This window comes from Scyliorhinus torazame, chromosome 18, assembly GCF_047496885.1.
Source record: "Scyliorhinus torazame isolate Kashiwa2021f chromosome 18, sScyTor2.1, whole genome shotgun sequence".
Lineage (NCBI taxonomy): Eukaryota > Metazoa > Chordata > Chondrichthyes > Carcharhiniformes > Scyliorhinidae > Scyliorhinus > Scyliorhinus torazame.
The window spans coordinates 41567817-41589312 of NC_092724.1; the positions used below are offsets into that span (position 1 = coordinate 41567817).

The 21496-nt window shown below is 53.6% G+C and overlaps 1 protein-coding gene across 1 annotated transcript in view; it reads right to left on the reverse strand.

Annotated features, from left to right (window-relative positions):
* lonp1 (lon peptidase 1, mitochondrial) overlaps positions 1 to 21496 on the reverse strand; it is an 87036-nt gene that overhangs the window by 39541 nt on the left and 25999 nt on the right. Inside the window, exons 11-14 of the mRNA XM_072482666.1 lie at positions 12593 to 12680; positions 12204 to 12326; positions 9717 to 9833; positions 9001 to 9141 (exon numbers count right to left, since the gene is read on the reverse strand). Coding sequence (XP_072338767.1) covers positions 9001 to 9141; positions 9717 to 9833; positions 12204 to 12326; positions 12593 to 12680 — 469 coding nt within the window. The remainder of the gene's footprint in view (positions 1 to 9000; positions 9142 to 9716; positions 9834 to 12203; positions 12327 to 12592; positions 12681 to 21496) is intronic.

Here is a 21496-nt window from a genome sequence, read left to right on the forward strand (position 1 = left end):
TCAGCGAACACCCCTACTTCAGACCTGATCATACAGGATGTTAATTGATGAAGCAGCTAAAGACGGTAGAGCAAGTACACTGCCCTGAAGAACTCCTGCAGTGATAGGTTTTCAATAATCATAATCATCTTCATTTGTGCTCGATATTGTTGTGATATTGTATGCATGCAAATGCAGTCAATGACATGTACTTTTAAGAAGCTACATGTTAGTTGCACCTCAAAAGGGCCTTGATGTGAGCTTACTGCAGGACATGTTGCTTTTGGCTCAAAGGCTCAGCCACTTCACCAGCGAATACTCTAATATTGAATGCAAACCTCTTGTGTTAGTATTTGACATCCAACATTTTCACACATATGTTTGGAAAACATTTCATGATCCAAACAGACCACAAGCCGCTGGCTGTGGCAGAAACCCCTCACCAGTGCACCACCACAGCTCCAACGTCTGCTTATGAAGATTCAGTGCTATGACCTCGATGTTCAATATAACTCAGGCTCTAAAATGGTAGCCTGTAACACCCGGAGTCGTTTATCCAGTTTAACCAACAACAGAGATGTGCCTGTAGACGTCCCCATGAGCAATATTAAAGACAACCTCCATGTTGACTTGATCCACTTCAGGTAAAGACAAGTCAAAATTATGCGACAAGACCCACATCTACAACAGATGAAGCAAGTTATTATCGCTGGTTGGCCCGAGCACATCAAGGATGTGCAAGAAGCGAGGGCGGAATGGAGACACAGTGATTAGCACTGCTGCCTCATGGCACCGAGGACCTGGGTTCGATTTCAGCCCCGGGTCATTGTCCATGTGGGATTTGCACATTCTCCCAGTGTTTGCATGGGTCTCACCCCCACAACCCAAAGATGCGCAGGGTAGGTGAATTGGCCATATCTTTTTATTAAAACAGTAAAGAATATATACAAGGCCAAACGGTACAAACACTCATTTTGTGTTGGAGAAAATTGCCCTTAGTTGGAAAAGAAAATAATTGGCTACTCTAAATTTATTTTTTTTAAAAGTATGTTCAAACAGCAGGCGGCGCAATGGTTAGGACTGCTGCCTCACGGTGCTGAGGATCCGGGTTCGATCCTGGCCCAGGTCATTATCTGTGTGCAGTTTGCACATTCTCCCCGTGTCTGTGTGGGTCTCACCCTGTCACAACCCAAAGATGTGCAAGGTAGGTGGATTGGCCACGCTAAATTGCCCCTTAATGGGAAATTTAAAAAAAAAGTATCTGGTCATTCTGGCACTACAGAGTTGAACTAGGCACCTCCAGAAGCATCATATTCAAAGGCAAGCAAGTCCTCATATCTCAGGCAATGAGTAAAACCATGTTAAGTAAACTACACATCGAACATGAGCACAAAATGAACAAAACTCCTTGCCAAAGAATCGGTCCATTGGCCAGGTAGTTAACGGACACTGACAAGACTGACACAAACATGCCATGCCTGTCAGGTGCACCAAACAATCAGGTGCAGAGCACCATTGCCATCATACAAAATCCACTCTGTCCCATGTTTGAAAATAGCTAATGATTTATTCCATCTAGACAATGGAGATTACACCTTGGCAACGGACTATTTTACCAAATTCCCTTTTGTTCACCAGTTCAGGGACGCAACCAGCTTTACGGTTGATGACACATTCTGCTATTTTCAGTGTGTAGGTGTACCTGAACCCATAGGCTGAGTTGACTGTTTCAATATACAGAGCAACTCTTCCAGGAAATGTTAGGATAAAATATATCAGATCTTCCTTGCACTATCCACAGACCAACAGATTGGCAGAACTTTTTTAAAAAAAATAGTTTTTATTAAAGATTTTCATAAAATATCAATAACAAAATGAAAAAGGAACCCAACAGGGTTAAGTACAAAACACAGTCCATAAAAACAACCCTCCATAACCTCCTCCTCCCCTGTACATAAATAATAAATTAACATCCCGACTTAATATAACAAGTATATACACCCCCTCAGACCCTCCAGTGTAAATAACAAAAACAAAAAATAATAAAGTGACCCCCCCTCCCCCCCGGAGTTGCTGCTGCCATTGACCAATGTCTACCGCTCTGCCAGGAAGTCGAAGAACAGTTGCCACCGCCTAAAGAACCCTTGTACCGACCCTCTCAAGGCGAATTTCACCCTCTCCAACTTAATAAACCCCGCCATATCGTTGATCCAGGATTCCACGCTTGGGGGCCTCGCATCCTTCCACTGAAGAAGAATCCTTCGCCGGGCTACCAGGGATGCAAAGGCCAGAATTCCGGCCTCTTTCGCCTCCTGCACTCCCGGCTACTCTGCCACCCCAAATGTTGCGAGCCCCCAGCCCGGCTTGACCTTGGATCCTACCACCCTCGACACCGCCCTTCCAAAATTCCTCCAGCGCTGGGTATGCCCAGAACATATGGGTGTGATTTGCTGGGCTCCCTGAGCACCTAACACACCTGTCCTCACCCCCAAAAAACCGACTCATCCTTGTCCCGGTCATGTGTGTTCGCGCACTTAAAGGGACTGAAGGCAGGCGTGGTCATGCTTCAGGAGACACATTTGAAGGTGGCAGACCAGGTCAGGTTAAGAAAGGGATGGGTAGGACAGGTATTCCATTCGGGGCTGGATGCGAAGAAATTAAATGAAAATGAAAATCGAGTATTGTCACAAGTAGGCTTCAAATGAAGTTACTGTGAAAAGCCCCTAGTCGCCACATTCCGGCGCCTGTTCGGGGAGGCTGGTACGGGAATTGAACCGTGCTGCTGGCCTGCCTTGTTCTGCTTTCAAAGCCAGCGATTTAGCCCAGTGTGCTAAACCAGCTCCTCTCAGAGGGGAACAGAGGGGTGGGGAAGTGGGTGTCGTTGGAGGCCAAAAATATTGTAGTGGACAATGGAGGTCGATACGTGATGGTGAGCGGTAGGTTGCAGGGGGCGTGGGTGACATTGGTAAACATATACGCCCCGAACTGGGATGATGCTGGATTTATGAAGCGCATGTTGGGGCGGATTCCGGATCTGGAGGCAGGAAGCTTGATAATGGGGAGGGGGTTTCAACACGGTGTTGGACCCAGCATTAGATCGCTCCAGATCTAGGACGGGGAAGAGGCCGGCTGCGGCCAAGGTGCTTAGGGGGTTTATGGACCAGATGGGGGGAGTAGATCCGTGGAGATTTGCTAGGCCCCTGGCCAGGGAATTTTCTTTCTTTTCTCCCGTACACAGAGCCTACTCCCGGATAGATTTTTTTGTTTTGAGTAGGGCAGTTTGCCCTACTCAAAACTGATCCCGAAAGTGGAGGGAACGGAGTACTCGGCCATAGCTATCTCAGACCACGCTCCGCACTGGGTGGAGCTGGAGTTAGGAGGAGAGGGACCAACGCCCGCTGTGGCGTCTGGATGTGGGATTACTGGCGGATGAGGTGGTGTGCGGTAGGGGGTGCACTGAAAGGTATTTGGAGGCCAACGACAACGGGGAGGTGCAGGTGGGGGTAGTATGGGAGGTGCTGAAGGCGGTGGTCAGGGGAGAGTTAATCTCCACCAGGGCTTACAGGGATAAGAGAGAGGGCAGGGAAAGGGAGAGGTTAGTGGGGGAGATCCTAAGGGTAGACAGGAGATATGCAGAGGCCCCAGAGGAGGGACTACTTAGGGAGCGGCGAAGTCTCCAGATGGAATTCGACCTGTTGACCACAGGGAAGGCAGAGGCACAGTGGAGGAAAGCACAGGGGGTGACGTACAAGTATGGGGAGAAGGCGAGCCGGATGCTGGCACATCAGCTCCGTAAGAGGATGGCAGCAAGGGAGATAGGTGGAGTCAAGGATACCAGGGGAACTACGGTGCGGAGTGCGGTGGAAGTAAATGAGGCATTTAAGGACTTTTATGAGGAGCTGTACAGATCTCAGCCCCCAGCGGGGGAAGAGGGGATGCGATGATTTCTAGATCAACTGAGGTTCCCGAGGGTGGAGGAGCAGGAGGTGGCTGGTTTGGGGGCGCCAATTGGGTTGGAGGAGCTGGTTAAAGGACTGGGGAGCATGCAGACGGGGAAGGCCCCGGGGCCAGATGGGTTCCCGGTTTTGGTTTTACAGGAAGTATGCGGACCTGTTAGCCCCGTTGCTGGTGAGGACTTTCAAGGAGGCAAGGGAGGGGGGGACCCTGCCCACGACAATGTCCGGGGCACTGATCTCTCTGATCCTGAAGCGGGACGAGGACCCACTGCAATGTGGGTCTTATAGGCCGATTTCGCTCCTCAATGTGGATGCTAAATTGCTGGCAAAAGTGCTGGCTACGAGAATTGAGGACTGTGTCCCGGGGGTGATTCATGAGAACCAGACGGGATTTGTAAAGGGCAGGCAGCTAAACACCAATGTGCGGAGGCTCCTAAACGTGATTATGCCATTGGTGGAGGGAGACGCGGAGATAGTGGCAGCTATGGACGCGGAGAAGGCCATTGACCGGGTGGAGTGGGAGTATCTCTGGGAAGTGTTGCGGAGGTTTGGGTTTGGGGAGGGGTTTATCAGTTGGGTTAAGCTCCTATATAGAGCCCCGGTGGAGAGTGTGACTACGAATCGGCGGAGGTCGGTGTATTTTCGGCTGTATCGAGGGACGAGGCAGGGGTGCCCCCTGTCCCCCCTGTTGTTTGCATTAGCAATTGAACCTTTGGCCATGGCATTAAGGGAGTCCAGGAAATGGAGTGGGGTGGTCCGAGGGGGAGAGGAGCATCGGGTGTCGCTGTATGCGGACGACCTGTTGCTGTATGTGGCAGATCCAGTGGAGGGGATGGTGGAGGTCATGCGGATCCTAAGGGAGTTTGGGGACTTCTCGGGCTATAAGCTCAATGTAGGGAAAAGTGAGCTCTTTGTGGTGCATCCAGGGGACCAGGGAAGAGGGATAGACGACCTACCGTTGAGGAGGGCGGAAAGGAGCTTTCGGTACTTGGGGATCCAGGTAGCTAGGAGCTGGGCGGTCCTGCACAAACTTAATTTGACGCGGCTGCTGGAGCAGATGGAGGAGGACTTCAAAAGATGGGATGTGTTGCCACTCTCGCTAGCGGGCAGTGTACAGTCGATTAAAATGATGGTCCCCCCGAGGTTTCTTTTTGTGTTCCAGTGCCTTCCTATTATGATTACCAAGGCCTTTTTTGAGCGGGTAGGTAGGAGCATCATGGGTTTTGTGTGGGCAAACAAGACCCCGAGGGTAAAGAGCAGGGACAGGGAGGGCTGGCGTTGCCGAATCTGGGTGGCTATTATTGGGCAGCCAACGTGGCGATGATGCGTAAGTGGGTAATAGAGGGAGGGGGCGGCATGGAAGAGGTTGGAGATGGCGTCCTGCAAAGGAACGAGCCTGAGGGCGCAGGTGACGACACCGCTGCCGCTCTCGCCAACAAGGTACACCACGAGTCCGGTGGTGGCGGCGGCAACGCTAAAGATCTGGGGGCAGTGGAGACGACAGAGGTGAGATGGGAGCCTCGGTGTGGTCCCCGATCCGGGAGAACCATCAGTTCGTCCCAGGAAGGATGGACGGGGGGTTTCGGAGCTGGCATCAGGCAGGGATCAGAAGGATGGGGGACCTGTTTATAGACGGGACGTTTGCGACCCTCGGGGCCCTGGAGGAGAAGTTTGGGTTCAGGTATACGCAAGTGAGGGCGTTTGTGAGGCGGTAGGGGAGGGGATTCCCGTTGCTCCCGGCACAGGGGATTCAGGACAGGGTGATTTCGGGTGTATGGGTCGGAGAAGGCGAGGTTTCGGCGATATATCAGGAGATGAAAGAAGAGGAGGCGGCTTCGGTAGAGGAGCAGAAGGACAAGTGGGAGGAGGAGTTGGGGGAGGAGATTGAAGAGGGTATGTGGGCTGATGCCCTGAGTAGGGTTAATTCCTCTTCCTCATGTGCCAGGCTCAGCCTGATACAGTTTAAGGTTATTCACAGAGCGCATATGACAGGGGCGAGGCTGAGTAGGTTCTTTGGGATGGAGGACAGATGCGGGAGGTGCTCGGGAAGCCCGGCGAATCACGCCCACGTGTTCTGGTCGTGCCCGGCACTGGATGGGTTCTGGAGGGGTTTCGCGAAGACTATGTCCAAGGTGGTGAAAGTCCAGGTCAAGCCAAGTTGGGGGCTGGCATTATTTGGGGTGGCGGACGAGCCGGGAGTGCAGGAGGCAAAAGAGGCCGGTATTCTGGCCTTTGCCTCCCTGGTAGCCCGGCGGAGGATCTTGCTCATGTGGAAGGACGTGAAGCCCCCCGTGTGGAAGCCTGGATAAATGACATGGCAGGGTTCATTAAGCTGGAGAGGATAAAGTTTGCCTTGAGAGGGTCTGCACAGGGGTTCTTTAGGCGGTGGCAACCGTTCCTAGACTATCTCACGGAGCTTTAGAATGAGGTCGGTCAGCAGCGGCTGCAACCCAGGGAGGGGGGTATTTGGGCGGGCAGGTGAGGGGGTTTCCCTGGGGCTACTTGTAAAAAAGCATATGGGAGGGTTAATATGTGCGGGAGAAACCCATTGTATAAGTTCTGTATTACGTTTGATTGATATGTTTATGTTCTGTTCTGTTCTCTTTTTCTTTTCTTTTACGGGAAGTGGGGGGGTTTAATTGGTTGAAAATTTGTTGGAAAAACTTTGAATAAACATATTTTTAAAAAAAAGAATCCTCATTACCTCCGGCATTCCTCCCACCGGGTCCGCCACATACAGCAGCAGGTCGTCCACATAGAGTGACACCCTGTGCTCCTCCCCACCATGCACCAACCCCCTTCAGTTCCTTGACTCCCTCAGTGCCAGGGGTTCAATCGTCAGTGCGAAGAGCAGGGGGGGATAAGGGACACCCCTGTCTCGTCCCTCGGTGCAACCGAAAGTACTCGGACCTCCTCCTGTTTGTGGCCACACTCGCCATCGGGACCTCATACAACAGCCTAACCCACCTGACAAACCCCTCCCCAAACCCGAACCTCTTCAGCACCTCCCACAGGTACCCCCACTCTACCCTATCGAAGGCTTTCTCAGCGTCCATTGCCACCACTATCTCCGCCTCCCCCTCCCTCGCCGGCATCATGATAACGTTCAAAAGCCTCCGCACATTCGCGTTCAACTGCCTCCCTTTCACAAACCCCGTCTGGTCTTCGTGGATGATCTGCGGCACACAATCCATAATTCTCGTGGCCAAGACCTTCGCCAGCACCTTGGCATCTACGTTCAGCAATGAAATCGGCCTGTAAGACCCACACTGCAGGGGATCCTTGTCCCACTTCAGAATCAAGGAGATCAGTGCCTGGGACATCGTCGGGGGCAAAGCCCCCCCCCACCCTTGCCTCATTGAAGGTCCTAACTAACAGCGGGCCCAACAGGTCCATATATTTTTTAAAGAATTCGACCGGGAAACCATCCGGCCCCGGTGCCTTCCCCGCCTGCATGCTTCCTATCCCTTTGATCAGCTCCTCCAGCCCAATCGGGGCCCCCAATCCCGCCACCAGTCCCTCTTCCACCTTTGGAAACTTCAATTGGTCCAGGAAGCGGCCCATCCCTCCCTCCTCCAGTGGGGGCTCGGATCAGTACAATTCCTCGTAGAAGTCCCTGAAGACCCCATTGATGCCATCTCCAGATTAGCAGAACTGACCATCAAGATAATCAAAGCAACACTTACAAAGTGTAAGGTAATCGAGCAGGTTTTCAGAATTGCTATGCTCAATCTTCGTGCCACAGTACAGGGAGACTACCCTCACCCGCCAATTTGATCTTTGGGAGGCAAGTCCTACCACCCGCCCATCCCATCTACTCCCAGTCCAGACAGAAGCTCATGGCGCCTTATTAGAATGCAGAGAGAAGTGTCCCGGGCAGCATGACAAGACAGCAAAACAGCCAGCATAGTTAAATGTAGGTCCAAGTGTGTGCATACAGGATCACCACACAAAGATGTGGGTACAAGGAAGAGAACTGCAAAAGTGCGCTCAGACATGGTCATACAAGAGATGCAAAATATACAGGTTCAGAGAAGGAACCATCGGCATATTCACGTATTCTGAACCACAGGCGAATCAGAATGACGATAACTCAGATACGGTGTTATTTCAGTTGCAGAGGACGACACAAGTACCAACACTATAAGACAGGATGATCCTGCAGTGACCAATTCCCAGCAAGAAACAAGCCGAGAATGCATAACCACAGAACACCCTGAAAACTAGATACTGTCACATCGTACGCCCACAAACCACAAAAATGTTATGTATAAAAGACTCCTCCGTAACTCACTCTTATTATGCATCACATTCACTGTTCTGTTTGTTCTCACATAGTTTTTCCTTAATCAAAAAGGGAAAAGGAGGGTGTTGTGATATTGTATGTGTGCCAATAAAGACAATGACATGTACCTTTAAGAAGCACCATAGTGACATCACTGTGAGAGAGAGATGGAGTATAAAAGTGCAGCCTCCATGTTAGATACTCAGTATTGCCTGTGCTCTCTATTGCAGATGTTCACTATTGCCTGTGACCCTGTATCAGAAAAATGTGCATTTTATGAGGCAGGAATACAGACAAGTAATTGTTCACAACCAAGCCAGATCAAGGCCTGTGCAAAGCTGCATATGGTTGTTACAAATAAACTTCAGATACTTCTGTTCAACTAGAACAGTCTTGTCAGTCTCAATACTTACTTAGCATAGAGTCAGAACCCTTGGTGGTCTACACCATGATTCTCAACAAAAACTGTGGCAGCAGATTGTGATGCACAATGTCAAGTGTGACTTCAGCCAGGAAAGAGTTTCCCCCAATTCCCACTGAATTCAATTTTATTATGGCTCAATGATGCCACACAGTAAATGTTGGGATCAAGGGAAATCATTTTCACCTCCCTTCTAGCATTCAGATCATTTGTTCATGCTTAGATCAAGCCTTAGATCAGGAACCGAGCCATTCTGGCAGAATTCAAATTGAGCATCGCCAAGCAGTTTATAGCAGCTGAGGAAGCGATCAGCCTTTTCCTGGTTGGAACATTAACATAAGTAACCATGGCGCACTCACCTTCTCCACCTGTTTTTGCAGGTTGCGAACCCCACTTTCTCTGCAGTACTGTTTAATCAGAACAGTAAGTGCTTCAGATGTGATCTGCGCACTCTCTTTGTTTAGACCGCAGGAATTCATTGCTTGAGGAACCAGATAACGCTGAAATAAAATGAGAATTAAAGTTTGCAACCCATAAGAAAAGTAAAATTCATTACCGAATAGCTGCTTTTGAAGTGCACCATCTACTTTTTTGTAGGCAAACACAGCAGCCAATCTGTGCACAAGGTCCATAAACAGCACAGGAGATGAACAAAAGTATCTGTTTTTGATAGTTGGTCAAATGATAAATGTTGTCCAATGCACTAACAGAACTCCCCTGCTTTTTATGAATAGTGCCATAGGATGTTTTATATCTATTTGAACAAGCAGATTTTGTTTAATTGATTTAATGTCTCAAGCAAAAGACAGCATCTGCAACAACATGGCACTATTGTGCGTTGCAGTATGAAGTAAGACCTCATGACCTAACTCAGCATTGGAACATAATTAAAGGGAAGCTTTGAACACAGACTAAACTCTTTGCGTGCATTTAAGTCACCAGGGCACAATTATTTTTATGACTTTTACAATTCAAAGTCCATTTCAGAATAATGGAAAATAACTTCACGTTCAAAAAGATCTGGTAGTTCAGTTTTTTTCTTTGGATCTATTATACTGGTTTCTAAATGGTGTACCTCAGCAATCGCAAGCTTCTCCTGTGCTACATAGCCAGAAATGTTAATCATCTCCATTCGATCCCGAAGAGGTTCTGGAATTGTTTCAGTCACATTAGCAGTGCAGATAAAAAGTACCTATCAAAGAAAAAGACACAGGTTTAGAGCAGATCATTCAACAATGTAGCCTTTTTCTCCCCTATCAAAAGTCCTGATTCTCACTGGGCATGGTTTTACATGGTTGCTCTGAGACAGGGGTACTTTTACCTACAACACTAATCCCAATGTGACCCCTGATCCCTGGTAATCTGGCCCATGAAATCAACAAAACCCTGAGCATTCTTTTGTGCCAATATTTATTTGATGAATCATGTTCAAATTTGGTGGCACAGGAGGCTCAGGAAAGGCTGCTTTAGTGCGGTTTCCAATGAGACTACATGCTACAATTTTGTCGACAAAATAGATATTAGCTTATACACCCTGCCCTAGGGTATCTCACACTCAGTGGCACATCCATGTTCCTTTCAAGGCCAAACAGCTGACCCCACACTTCTCCTTCACTAAGGCATTACTTACAAGTGGGGATTTCAGCTTATTTTTACCATCCTTTGGGTGGTATTTCTACTATATACTGGCTAAATCACTAAAGACCAGGGCTTAAATTATTAATATTGTATGGTTCAGAGGGTTTAACTCTTCAGCCATGAGATAACTCCATGTAACAGTCAAACTGTTGGCCAAGTAGTTAAATAAATAAATTTAGAGTACTCAATTATTTTTTCCCCCCCAATTAAGGGCAACTTAGTGTGGCCAATCCACCTAACCTGCACATCTTTGGTTTGTGGGGGTGAAACCCACACAGACACGGGGAGAATGTGCCTCCACATGGACAGTGACCCAGGGCCGGGGACGAACCTGGGTCCTCAGCGCTGCATATTATACTTTATAATGCACTGAGATACAGGATTTTGGTGGCCTACATTTAAAACAATTATTTTATGGGATACAGATGTCATTGTAAAGTCAGCGTTTGTTGCCCATCACCAATTCCCCTTGAGTGGCTTGCTAGGCCATTTCAAAGGCAGTTGAGATTCAACCACATTATCGTGATGGAAGGCCATACATATGTCCTTCTCTGAATCAGTTGGGATTCTATTTTTGCGACAGTCAGGTGATAATTAAAAAAAATAAATTTAGAGTACCCAATTCATTTTTTCCAATTAAGGGGCAATTTAGCGTGGCCAATTCACCTACCCAGCACATCTTTGAGTTGTGGGGGTGAGACCCTTGCAAACACGGGGAGAATGTGCAAACTCCACACGGACAATGACCCAGAGTCGGGATCGAACCTGGGACCTTGGCACCATGAGGTGGCAGTGCTAACCACTATGCTACTGTGATGTCCTACAGTCAGGTGATAATGACAGACCTGGTCATTAACTCTCAATTAGAGATTTCTTTTTAATTGAACTTTAATTAGTTAGCGTTAGCCTGGGCCTCTTGGATTACTAGTCCAATGACATTACCATTATATCATGGTCTCCTAATTGCATGTACAACACAAAACTTCTACTCTTGAGATGTCATAGCATTGAAAATAAAACAGTAGGGGGATGATGCAACTCACTGACCTCACTTCCCACACATTTAACTGACACCATAAGAACCAGCCCTGATTACAAAAGTTACCTTTTAAACACACTAGCATTGACTATACAAACATATTTTATGGTTAGTTCTAAAGATATATTTTTTAATGGTTACATGTGAAATCACATATGGAAGTCCCACATTTAATCTTCAATCATAAGCTGTTTTCACCAAGATTTGCTGCAGGAGGTGGCAAGATTGATGGTCCAGTTGGAAGGTCCATGAGAGAACAGGATTGTGTTCGGCTGTGTTATCCTCTATGGTTGCAATATCTTCTGTGCACAGCAGCCAACAATTATTGTTTAGACTTAGAATAGTCACCAGAACAAGGTCATGGAAAGCTGCTAAACGGTATGAACTATATCGGAGCAGGGGATTAATAGTCAAAATAAATTCTTTCAGTATACAATTGATAATTCTATTAATCTCTTGTAACAAATGCTTATTTACTTCAAATTATAGGCCAACTCAATGTAACCAATAGCACAAAGTGGGAACATAGTGCTTAAAAAATTGATCATTTGAATCAAGTGACTTTAAATTAAGCATTACAGTGTAATACTTTATTGTATTAATATGTCGGAACAAGGGAGCAGTATTTTTGTTCCCAAAATGTTAGCCAGAATTTTGAGATCTCCGCATCGAATAAAATATGGCTGAAAAAATAAACGGAAGTATTTCACATAATCATTTGTAGTAAATTCCAAAACAGAATTGATTGTGTTGAGAATTTACACCGACATGCAGCACTTGTAACTGAAGATTAGAATTTACAACACAAGAAAAAGTAACTGATCTTGCAGTAATCGTGCAGGAGAGCCGAGAATAGGTCAAGACAAGGCAACCAAAAAAATATACCTTTGACAAATCAACTGGCACATCGAGGTAATGGTCCAAAAAGTTAAAATTCTGTTCCGGGTCAAGTAGTTCCAGGAGTGCTGAAGATGGATCGCCCTGGTAACCACGACCAATTTTATCAATCTGCAACAGACATAAGCAATTGTACAGGATCAGACATGAAAGAAGTCTTTGTGAGCTACGCAACCAGCAATGGACAAGAAACAGCTAGTTCATTCATCATTCCAGATCAGCATAATTCAATCAAATGCAGTGCAATATAAAATGTGAATATAGTGAAATGGCAATCACGGTCTCAAATTAGTGAATTATTGATCACCACTGATTTTGCAAAAGCCCTCAGAAGTCAGACCTCTGGTACTAATTACAACTATTTTAAAGAATCTTACCTCATCAATAAGAACCAATGGATTTTCAGTCTTGGTTTTTTTCAAGCACTGAATGACTTTTCCAGGCATAGCTCCAACATACGTCCTCCTATAAAAAAAGGAATATAACATGCAGCTTAACACATCTGTCAACACTTGTATTGACTGTGAATGTACACCCAGCTGACAGCAAGAATGGATGAAGACTGAAAATAAATATATCAATAAGGAGAAGTGGCATACAGCGCGACAGGACATGGACTAGCAGAATGGGCAGACAAATGATAGATGGAATTTCATGCAGAGAAGTGTGGAGTGATGAATTTTGGCAGAGGGGATAGGGAGAGGCAATGCAAATTTAATGGCACAATTCTAAAGAGTGTGAAGGAACATAGGAACCTGGGAGTGCATGTGCATCAATCTTTGAAGGCAGCAGGACATACTGAAAGAGTGGTTAGCAAGGTATATGGGATCTTGGGCTCCATAACTAGAGACATTACAGGATAGTTATGCTGAACCTGTACAAAGTCCTCGTTTGGCCCACAGTATTTCATTCAGTCCTGGTCACTGTGTTTTAGAAAGAATATAAGGGTGCTTGACAGGCTGCGGAGGATATTTAGCAGAGTGGTTACAGATAGAAGGAACTTTGGCTACAAGATAGGTTGGAGAAGCCAAGATTGTTCTTTTTAAAAAAAAAATAGATTTAGAGTACCCAATTAATTTTTTTCCAATTAAATGGGCAATTAAGCGTGGCCAATCCGCCTACCCTGCACAGCTTTGGGTTGTGGGAGCGAAACCCACGCAAACACAGGGAGAATGTGCAAACTCCACACGGACAGTGACCCAGAGCCGGGATCGAACCTGGGACCTCGGCGCCGTGAGGCAGCAATGCTAACCACTGTGCCACCGTGCTGCCCGAAGGTTGTTCTTCTTGGAGCAAGGTGGTTAAGGGGAAATCTGCTGCAAGTGTACAATAATATGATGAGTTTAGGCAAGGTAGTCAAAGAAAAGCTGTTCCCATTAGCTAATGGTACAAGGGCTAGAAGACACAGAATTAAAAGTTTGGTCAAAATATGCAGAGAGAATAGGAGGACGTTTTTTGTATGCAGCAAAATCATTAAATCTCGAACTTATTGCTTACAAGGGTGGTGGATGACGAAACAATCAATGATTTCAAAAGGAAACTGGATGGGCACTTGAATGAAATAAATGTGTAAGGCTATGGGAACAGAGCAAAGGGGTGGGACTGGTTGGTTGGGTGTGTCACAGCAAGCCAACATGAACTTTATCGAGCTGGATGGACTCTTGCTGTGCCGTAAATGACTATGACTCTAAACGCTATGTCAACATAAACAATAAAGGCAGTTACAATACAGATAGCTGCAAGAGGCAGGTCACTGCATTACCTGCTGTAATGCACTATGGGTCATTAATGGTGATAAAACACAAAAGGTTTCAGAATCCAAATCTTCCCAGTTAAAGCTACAATAGCGAGATTCAGCATTCAGTATAAAACAGGAGGTTGAGTTTAGCTTCTTAATCCTGAATTTGGCAGCATATACCCAGATGTAATTCCACCCACTTGCATGCACTAACCGTAACATTGGTCTCCTACCTATTTAATTTTATTCTGTAAATTGTACTTTAATATAATTGCCTCTGATCATGCAGCAGAAACTTGGGGCGTCATTCTCCGACCCCCCGCCGGGTCGGAGAATGGCCGTTGGCCGCCGTGAATCCCGCCCCCGCCCCCGCCGAAGTCTCCGAAGGGAGAAAAGTCGGCGGGGCGTTAATGGCGCCGCTGCCGCGGAGAATGTCACGGGTCTGCGCAAGGCAGCCGATTTTCGGCCTGCCGATATTCTCCCTTCCGGGTGGGCCGAAGTCCCGTCGACGTGATGACCGTTCACGTCGACGTGAATCAAACCTTCTTTTCATCGGCGTGACCCGGTGCTCCAGGCTCACGCCGACCAGCGAGGAGGTGAGTGACGGCCTGGGGGGTTGGCTCTGGGCAAGAAATGGCGTGGCCGCAGACTGATTGCCTGAGGAGAGGTGTGTCTCGGCTTGTGTGTGTGTTTGTGTGTGCGGCCGTGGGGGGGGTGGTTAGAGTAGGTTGGGCTCCGGGGGAGTGCCGGGAGGGGGTCCGTGCTGGGGTGGAGGTTGGGGAGGGGGTCCGTGCCGGGATGGAGGTTGGGGGGGGGGGGGTCCGTGCTGGGGTGGAGGTTGGGGAGGGGGTCCGTGCCGGGGTGGAGGTTGGGGAGGGGGTCCGTGCCGGGATGGAGGTTGGGGAGGGGGTCCGTGCCGGGATGGAGGTTGGGGGGGGGGGGTCCGTGCTGGGGTGGAGGTTGGGGAGGGGGTCCGTGCCGGGGTGGAGGTTGGGGAGGGGGTCCGTGCCGGGATGGAGGTTGGGGAGGGGGTCCGTGCCGGGATGGAGGTTGGGGGGGGGGGGGGTCCGTGCTGGGGTGGAGGTTGGGGAGCGGGTCCGTGCCGGGGTGGAGGTTGGGGAGGGGGTCCGTGCCGGGGTGGAGGTTGGGAAGGGGGTCCGTGCCGGGGTGGAGGTTGGGGAGGGGGTCCGTGCCGGGGTGGAGGTTGGGAAGGGGGTCCGTGCCGGGGTGGAGGTTGGGGAGGGGGGCCGTGCCGGGGTGGAGGTTGGGGAGGGGGTCCGTGCCGGGGTGGAGGGGGTCCGTGCTGGGGTGGAGGTTGGGGAGGGGGTCCGTGCCGGGGTGGAGGTTGGGGAGGGGTTCCGTGCCGGGGTGGAGGTTGGGGGGGGGGGGGCCGTGCCGGGGTGGAGGTTGGGGAGGGGGTCCGTGCCTGGGTGGAGGTTGGGGGGGGTCCGTGGCGGGGTGGAGGTTGGGGGGGGGTCCGTGCCGGGGTGGAGGTTGGGGAGGGGGTCCGTGCCGGGGTGGAGGTTGGGGAGGGGGTCCGTGCCGGGGTGGAGGTTGGGGAGGGGGTCCGTGCCGGGGTGGAGGTTGGGGGTTGAGGGGGGGTCCGTGCTGGGGTGGAGGTTGGGGAGGGGGTCCGTGCCGGGATGGAGGTTGGGGGTTGGGGGGGGGGGGTCCGTGCTGGGGTGGAGGTTGGGGAGGGGGTCCGTGCCGGGGTGGAGGTTGGGGGGGGGGGGTCCGTGCCGGGGTGGAGGTTGGGGAGGGGGTCCGTGCCGGGATGGAGGTTGGGGGGGGGGGGGGGGGGGGGGTCCGTGCTGGGGTGGGTGATGGGAGGGCAAATGAGTTGGTCCACCTGGCCAGGTGCCAGCCTCCAACAGTTGGACCCATGCGGTCCATGCCACCTGGCTGGGGGGAGGAGGGGATATGGGCAATGATGACATGTCGTCGTTCCCCTCCCCCCCACCAGGCCGTCATGTTTTCAGACCATCCAGCGATGTTGGCCGCCGTGGTGGCAGCCGCTCATGTCTATGTTGCCCTGGATGAGGAGGAGGAGGAGGAGGAGCGTGCCAGAGAGGCGGCGCAGGCTGCCGCAGAGGGGCAGGCGGCAGCCGCCCAGGCTGGAGGGACACCTGACCGACAGGACGAGGAGAGGGAGGAGGACGTCGCGGCCCCACGGCAACGGAGGCACCCGAGGGCGCCCCCTGTGTATCGGCCCCGGCAGTCATACCAGGACCTCACGGACCGGGAATGCAGGAGGAGACTCCGGATGAGCCGGGAAACCGTGGCACACATCTGCCACCTGCTGGCACACCTGTCACCGCGTGGCACTGGCGGAGGACACCCTCTCCCCGTGTCCGTCAAGGTTACGGTGGCCCTGAACTTTTATGCAACGGGGTCATTCCAGGCACCGAGTGGGGACCTGTCCGGCATATCGCAGACATCGGTGCATCCGGGCAGTGACAGATGCCCTTTATGCCATGGCGCACCGCTACATCCGCTTCCCCGTGGACCGGGCCAGCCAAGATGCCCGGGCCGTGGGCTTCTCTGCCATTGCCGGGTTCCCCATGGTCCAGGGCGCGATCGATGGGATGCACGTCGCCGTGCGGCCACCTGCAGATAACAGGGCCGTGTTCACTAATAGGAAGGGGACCTATTCGATGAACGTACAGGTGGTCTGCGAACACCGCATGATGATCCTGCACGTCTGCGCCCGTCACCCAGGCAGTGTACACGACTCATTCGTGTTGTCGCGGTCATCCATCCCCGGCATGTACGAGGGACGCCATCCCCGGCTGAGGGGCTGGTTGCTGGGCGACAGGGGCTACCCATTGCGATCGTGGCTGATGACGCCTATACGGAGGCCACGCAATGAGGCGGAGAACCGCTACAATGATGCCCATGTAGCGACAAGGGGAGTGATCGAGAGGTGCTTTGGCGTGCTGAAGATGCGTTTCAGGTGCCTGGACCTCTCTGGGGGCGCCCTCCAGTATCGGTCAGATAGGGTCGGCCGCATCATTGTGGTGTGCTGCGTCCTGCACAACATAGCCCAGCAGAGGGGCGATGTGCCGCAGGCAGAGGAGGGCGGAGTGGAGGAGCAGCAGGAAGAGGCCCAGTCCTCCCCAGATGAGGGGGATGGGGGCAATGGTCAGGGCAGACGGGGTAGACACAGACGGGTGGCTGTCCACCGTTACCGGCTGGCCCAGCGGGCACGGGACAGACTGATAGACGCCCGCTTCACTGACTAGATGGGCGTGGGAATCGGGTAGTATGGCCACAGACCGCACACCATGACAACAGCCGACCACCCACACCCCCCACCCATCCACCCACCCAGCACCCTCACCCCCCTCCCCAACCCCACACACCCCACCCGCATGCACACCACCCCCCCACCCCCAATTGCCAATCCACCGGCGGCACAACGGGCCGGGCTCACCCAGTTGCGGGTGGACGCGTGTCTATCGCAGGCCATGGAGAATGATGACAACCCGCCTCCGATGAGCTCCTGGCTCTACATCGTTGGACTATGTCTGACCCATGGCCACAGTACCACCATCCACCCGGACCATCCCTGTATGCGGCTGTGACACTGCAGCGCACGGTCCCGTCCTCTGCCCGGGGGATGTTGATGGCGGCCCAGGGGGAAGGGGGCAGACTCACCTGGGGCTGAGGTAAGACCACCCCTCACACACACACTTGCGCTCAACGTACATGACACCCCCGCACACTTTGGACAGAGCACAAAGGCAGCTTCGGTAGGTGTAACATTGACTTTAATAACCAAAGGAGTTCATGCACGTGCCCTAGCGCCTAAAACTCATCTGTGCCCTGCACCCGTGCCAACTTACTCAGTGTCTATTTGTTTGGCCTTACGGGCCCTTTGACTACGTCTACGTGGTTCCCCAGACGGTACAGCAGAACTGGAGGTGGACTCCTGTGATTCCTGCCCTCTGACACTGGATCCCTTTGGCGGCCGTTTCCTGGGGCGTCCTGGCCTAGATGGGCCAGGCTGCGGCCCAGGCGACTGGGATGGCGAGCTGCCAGCCTGTCCTGCCCGTTGCCCACCCGATGCACCTGGGACGGAGGGGGGGGGGGGGGGGGGGGGAGTCCGAGGTGTCGCGGTGTACCGGGACCTCCCCTACAGAGGGAGCCAGGACGGACCACACCACCTCCTCCTCCCTCGGGGTACCCGATGGCCCCCAGGCCTCTACATGGGTGGGGGATGCGAACGGACTGGCCATCCGACGCGCCCCCGACATCTGGCGCTGCCAGTCCTGGAGGCCCGTGCTGGTATCGACAGGGGTCTGCAGGTTTGCAGCCATGGAGCCCAGGGGGTTGTCGAACCCTGTCTGCGACAGTGCGACGCCAGCTCGCACATGGCCACTGGCGCCGATGCCCTCAGCGATGGCCTGCTGAGACTGGGCCATGGCCTGCAGAGACTGGGCCATGGCCTGCAGAGACTGGGCCATGGCCTGCAGAGACTGGGCCATGGCCTGCAGAGACTGGGCCATGGCCTGCAGAGACTGGGCCATGGCCTGCAGAGACTGGGCCATGGCCTGCAGAGACTGGGCCATGGCCTGCAGAGACTGGGCCATGGCCTGCAGAGACTGGGCCATGGCCTGCAGAGACTGGGCCATGGCCTGCAGAGACTGGGCCATGGCCTGCAGAGACTGGGCCATGGCCTGCAGAGACTGGGCCATGGCCTGCAGAGACTGGGCCATGGCCTGCAGAGACTGGGCCATGGCCTGCAGAGACTGGGCCATGGCCTGCAGAGACTGGGCCATGGCCTGCAGAGACTGGGCCATGGCCTGCAGAGACTGGGCCATGGCCTGCAGAGACTGGGCCATGGCCTGCAGAGACTGGGCCATGGCCTGCAGAGACTGGGCCATGGCCTGCAGAGACTGGGCCATGGCCTGCAGAGACTGGGCCATGGCCTGCAGAGACTGGGCCATGGCCTGCAGAGACTGGGCCATGGCCTGCAGAGACTGGGCCATGGCCTGCAGAGACTGGGCCATGGCCTGCAGAGACTGGGCCATGGCCTGCAGAGACTGGGCCATGGCCTGCAGAGACTGGGCCATGGCCTGCAGAGACTGGGCCATGGCCTGCAGAGACTGGGCCATGGCCTGCTGAGACTGGGCCATGGCCTGCTGAGACTGGGCCATGGCCTGCTGAGACTGGGCCATGGCCTGCTGAGACTGGGCCATGGCCTGCTGAGACTGGGCCATGGCCTGCTGAGACTGGGCCATGGCCTGCTGAGACTGGGCCATGGCCTGCTGAGACTGGGCCATGGCCTGCTGAGACTGGGCCATGGCCTGCTGAGACTGGGCCATGGCCTGCTGAGACTGGGCCATGGCCTGCTGAGACTGGGCCATGGCCTGCTGAGACTGGGCCATGGCCTGCTGAGACTGGGCCATGGCCTGCTGAGACTGGGCCATGGCCTGCTGAGACTGGGCCATGGCCTGCTGAGACTGGGCCATGGCCTGCTGAGACTGGGCCATGGCCTGCTGAGACTGGGCCATGGCCTGCTGAGACTGGGCCATGGCCTGCTGAGACTGGGCCATGGCCTGCTGAGACTGGGCCATGGCCTGCTGAGACTGGGCCATGGCCTGCTGAGACTGGGCCATGGCCTGCTGAGACTGGGCCATGGCCTGCTGAGACTGGGCCATGGCCTGCTGAGACTGGGCCATGGCCTGCTGAGACTGGGCCATGGCCTGCTGAGACTGGGCCATGGCCTGCTGAGACTGGGCCATGGCCTGCTGAGACTGGGCCATGGCCTGCTGAGACTGGGCCATGGCCTGCTGAGACTGGGCCATGGCCTGCTGAGACTGGGCCATGGCCTGCTGAGACTGGGCCATGGCCTGCTGAGACTGGGCCATGGCCTGCTGAGACTGGGCCATGGCCTGCTGAGACTGGGCCATGGCCTGCTGAGACTGGGCCATGGCCTGCTGAGACTGGGCCATGGCCTGCTGAGACTGGGCCATGGCCTGCTGAGACTGGGCCATGGCCTGCTGAGACTGGGCCATGGCCTGCTGAGACTGGGCCATGGCCTGCTGAGACTGGGCCATGGCCTGCTGAGACTGGGCCATGGCCTGCTGAGACTGGGCCATGGCCTGCTGAGACTGGGCCATGGCCTGCTGAGACTGGGCCATGGCCTGCTGAGACTGGGCCATGGCCTGCTGAGACTGGGCCATGGCCTGCTGAGACTGGGCCATGGCCTGCTGAGACTGGGCCATGGCCTGCTGAGACTGGGCTATGGCGTGCTGAGACTGGGCTATGGCGTTGAGCGCCTCTGCCATCTGGCGCTGGCACTGGCTCATGGCCTCCTGCGAGAGGGCAGCCATTTCCTGGGCCACAGACGCCGCCTGCACGGAAGGCCCCAGGCCTCGCAAACCGTTCCCCATGTCTGACACCGTCGCACCCATTGCCTCCACCGCGGACGCCACCCGTGCGGTGTCAGCCTGGGTGGCACGCATGACCGGGACCACTCCCAGCTCCTGGACGCGGGTGGACTCCTCCACCTGCGACCGCAGCCGCCGCAAGCCACCCGTCACCCTATTCGCTCGTCTCCGTGTCAGTGGTTGCATCGGATCTATGTGTGGGTGTGGTAACTGCAGGAACCCGGGATCCATCTGGGCGGCAGATGTTCGCTTGGCCTGGGCTGCCCTCCGACCGCCCGGTCCCTCTGCTGCTCCTACCTCCACCTGCTGTACCGGGACGGCTGTGTTGTGCGCACCAGTGAGTGTACCAGACGCCTCATCACTAAAGTGCCCAACCGTGGTGAGTGTTTCTGCGATGGTGGAGGGTGTTGGTGACAGCAGTGGCGTTGTGTCGTGCTCTTCGTCCCACTCTGAGTCCATGGCACTTTGGGGTGGGGGTTCGTCTCCACCCATCCACTCTGAGTCACTGTCCGGTATTTCGTCTTCCCGGGTAGGGGTGTCCCGGGTAGGGGTGTCCCGGGTAGGGGTGTCCCGGGTAGGGGTGTCCCGGGTAGGGGTGTCCCGGGTAGGGGTGTCCCGGGTAGGGGTGTCCCGGGTAGGGGTGTCCCGGGTAGGGGTGTCCCGGGTAGGGGTGTCCCGGGTAGGGGTGTCCCGGGTAGGGGTGTCCCGGGTAGGGGTGTCCCGGGTAGGGGTGTCCCGGGTAGGGGTGTCCCGGGTAGGGGTGTCCCGGGTAGGGGTGTCCCGGGTAGGGGTGTCCCGGGTAGGGGTGTCCCGGGTAGGGGTGTCCCGGGTAGGGGTGTCCCGGGTAGGGGTGTCCCGGGTAGGGGTGTCCCGGGTAGGGGTGTCCCGGGTAGGGGTGTCCCGGGTAGGGGTGTCCCGGGTAGGGGTGTCCCGGGTAGGGGTGTCCCGGATAGGGGTGTCCCGGGTAGTGGTGTCCCGGGTAGTGGTGTCCTGGGTAGTGGTGTCCTGGCTCGGATGTGACGGGGGCCTGTGGCTGCCCCTCTCATCGCTGGGTGGTCGCTCCCGCACGTGACGGGGGTGTCGTCTCCCTGTTGCTCCAGGTCTCTCCGTCTCCCGTGGTGTGCGAGGGGCATCCTGCGGGCGTCGCA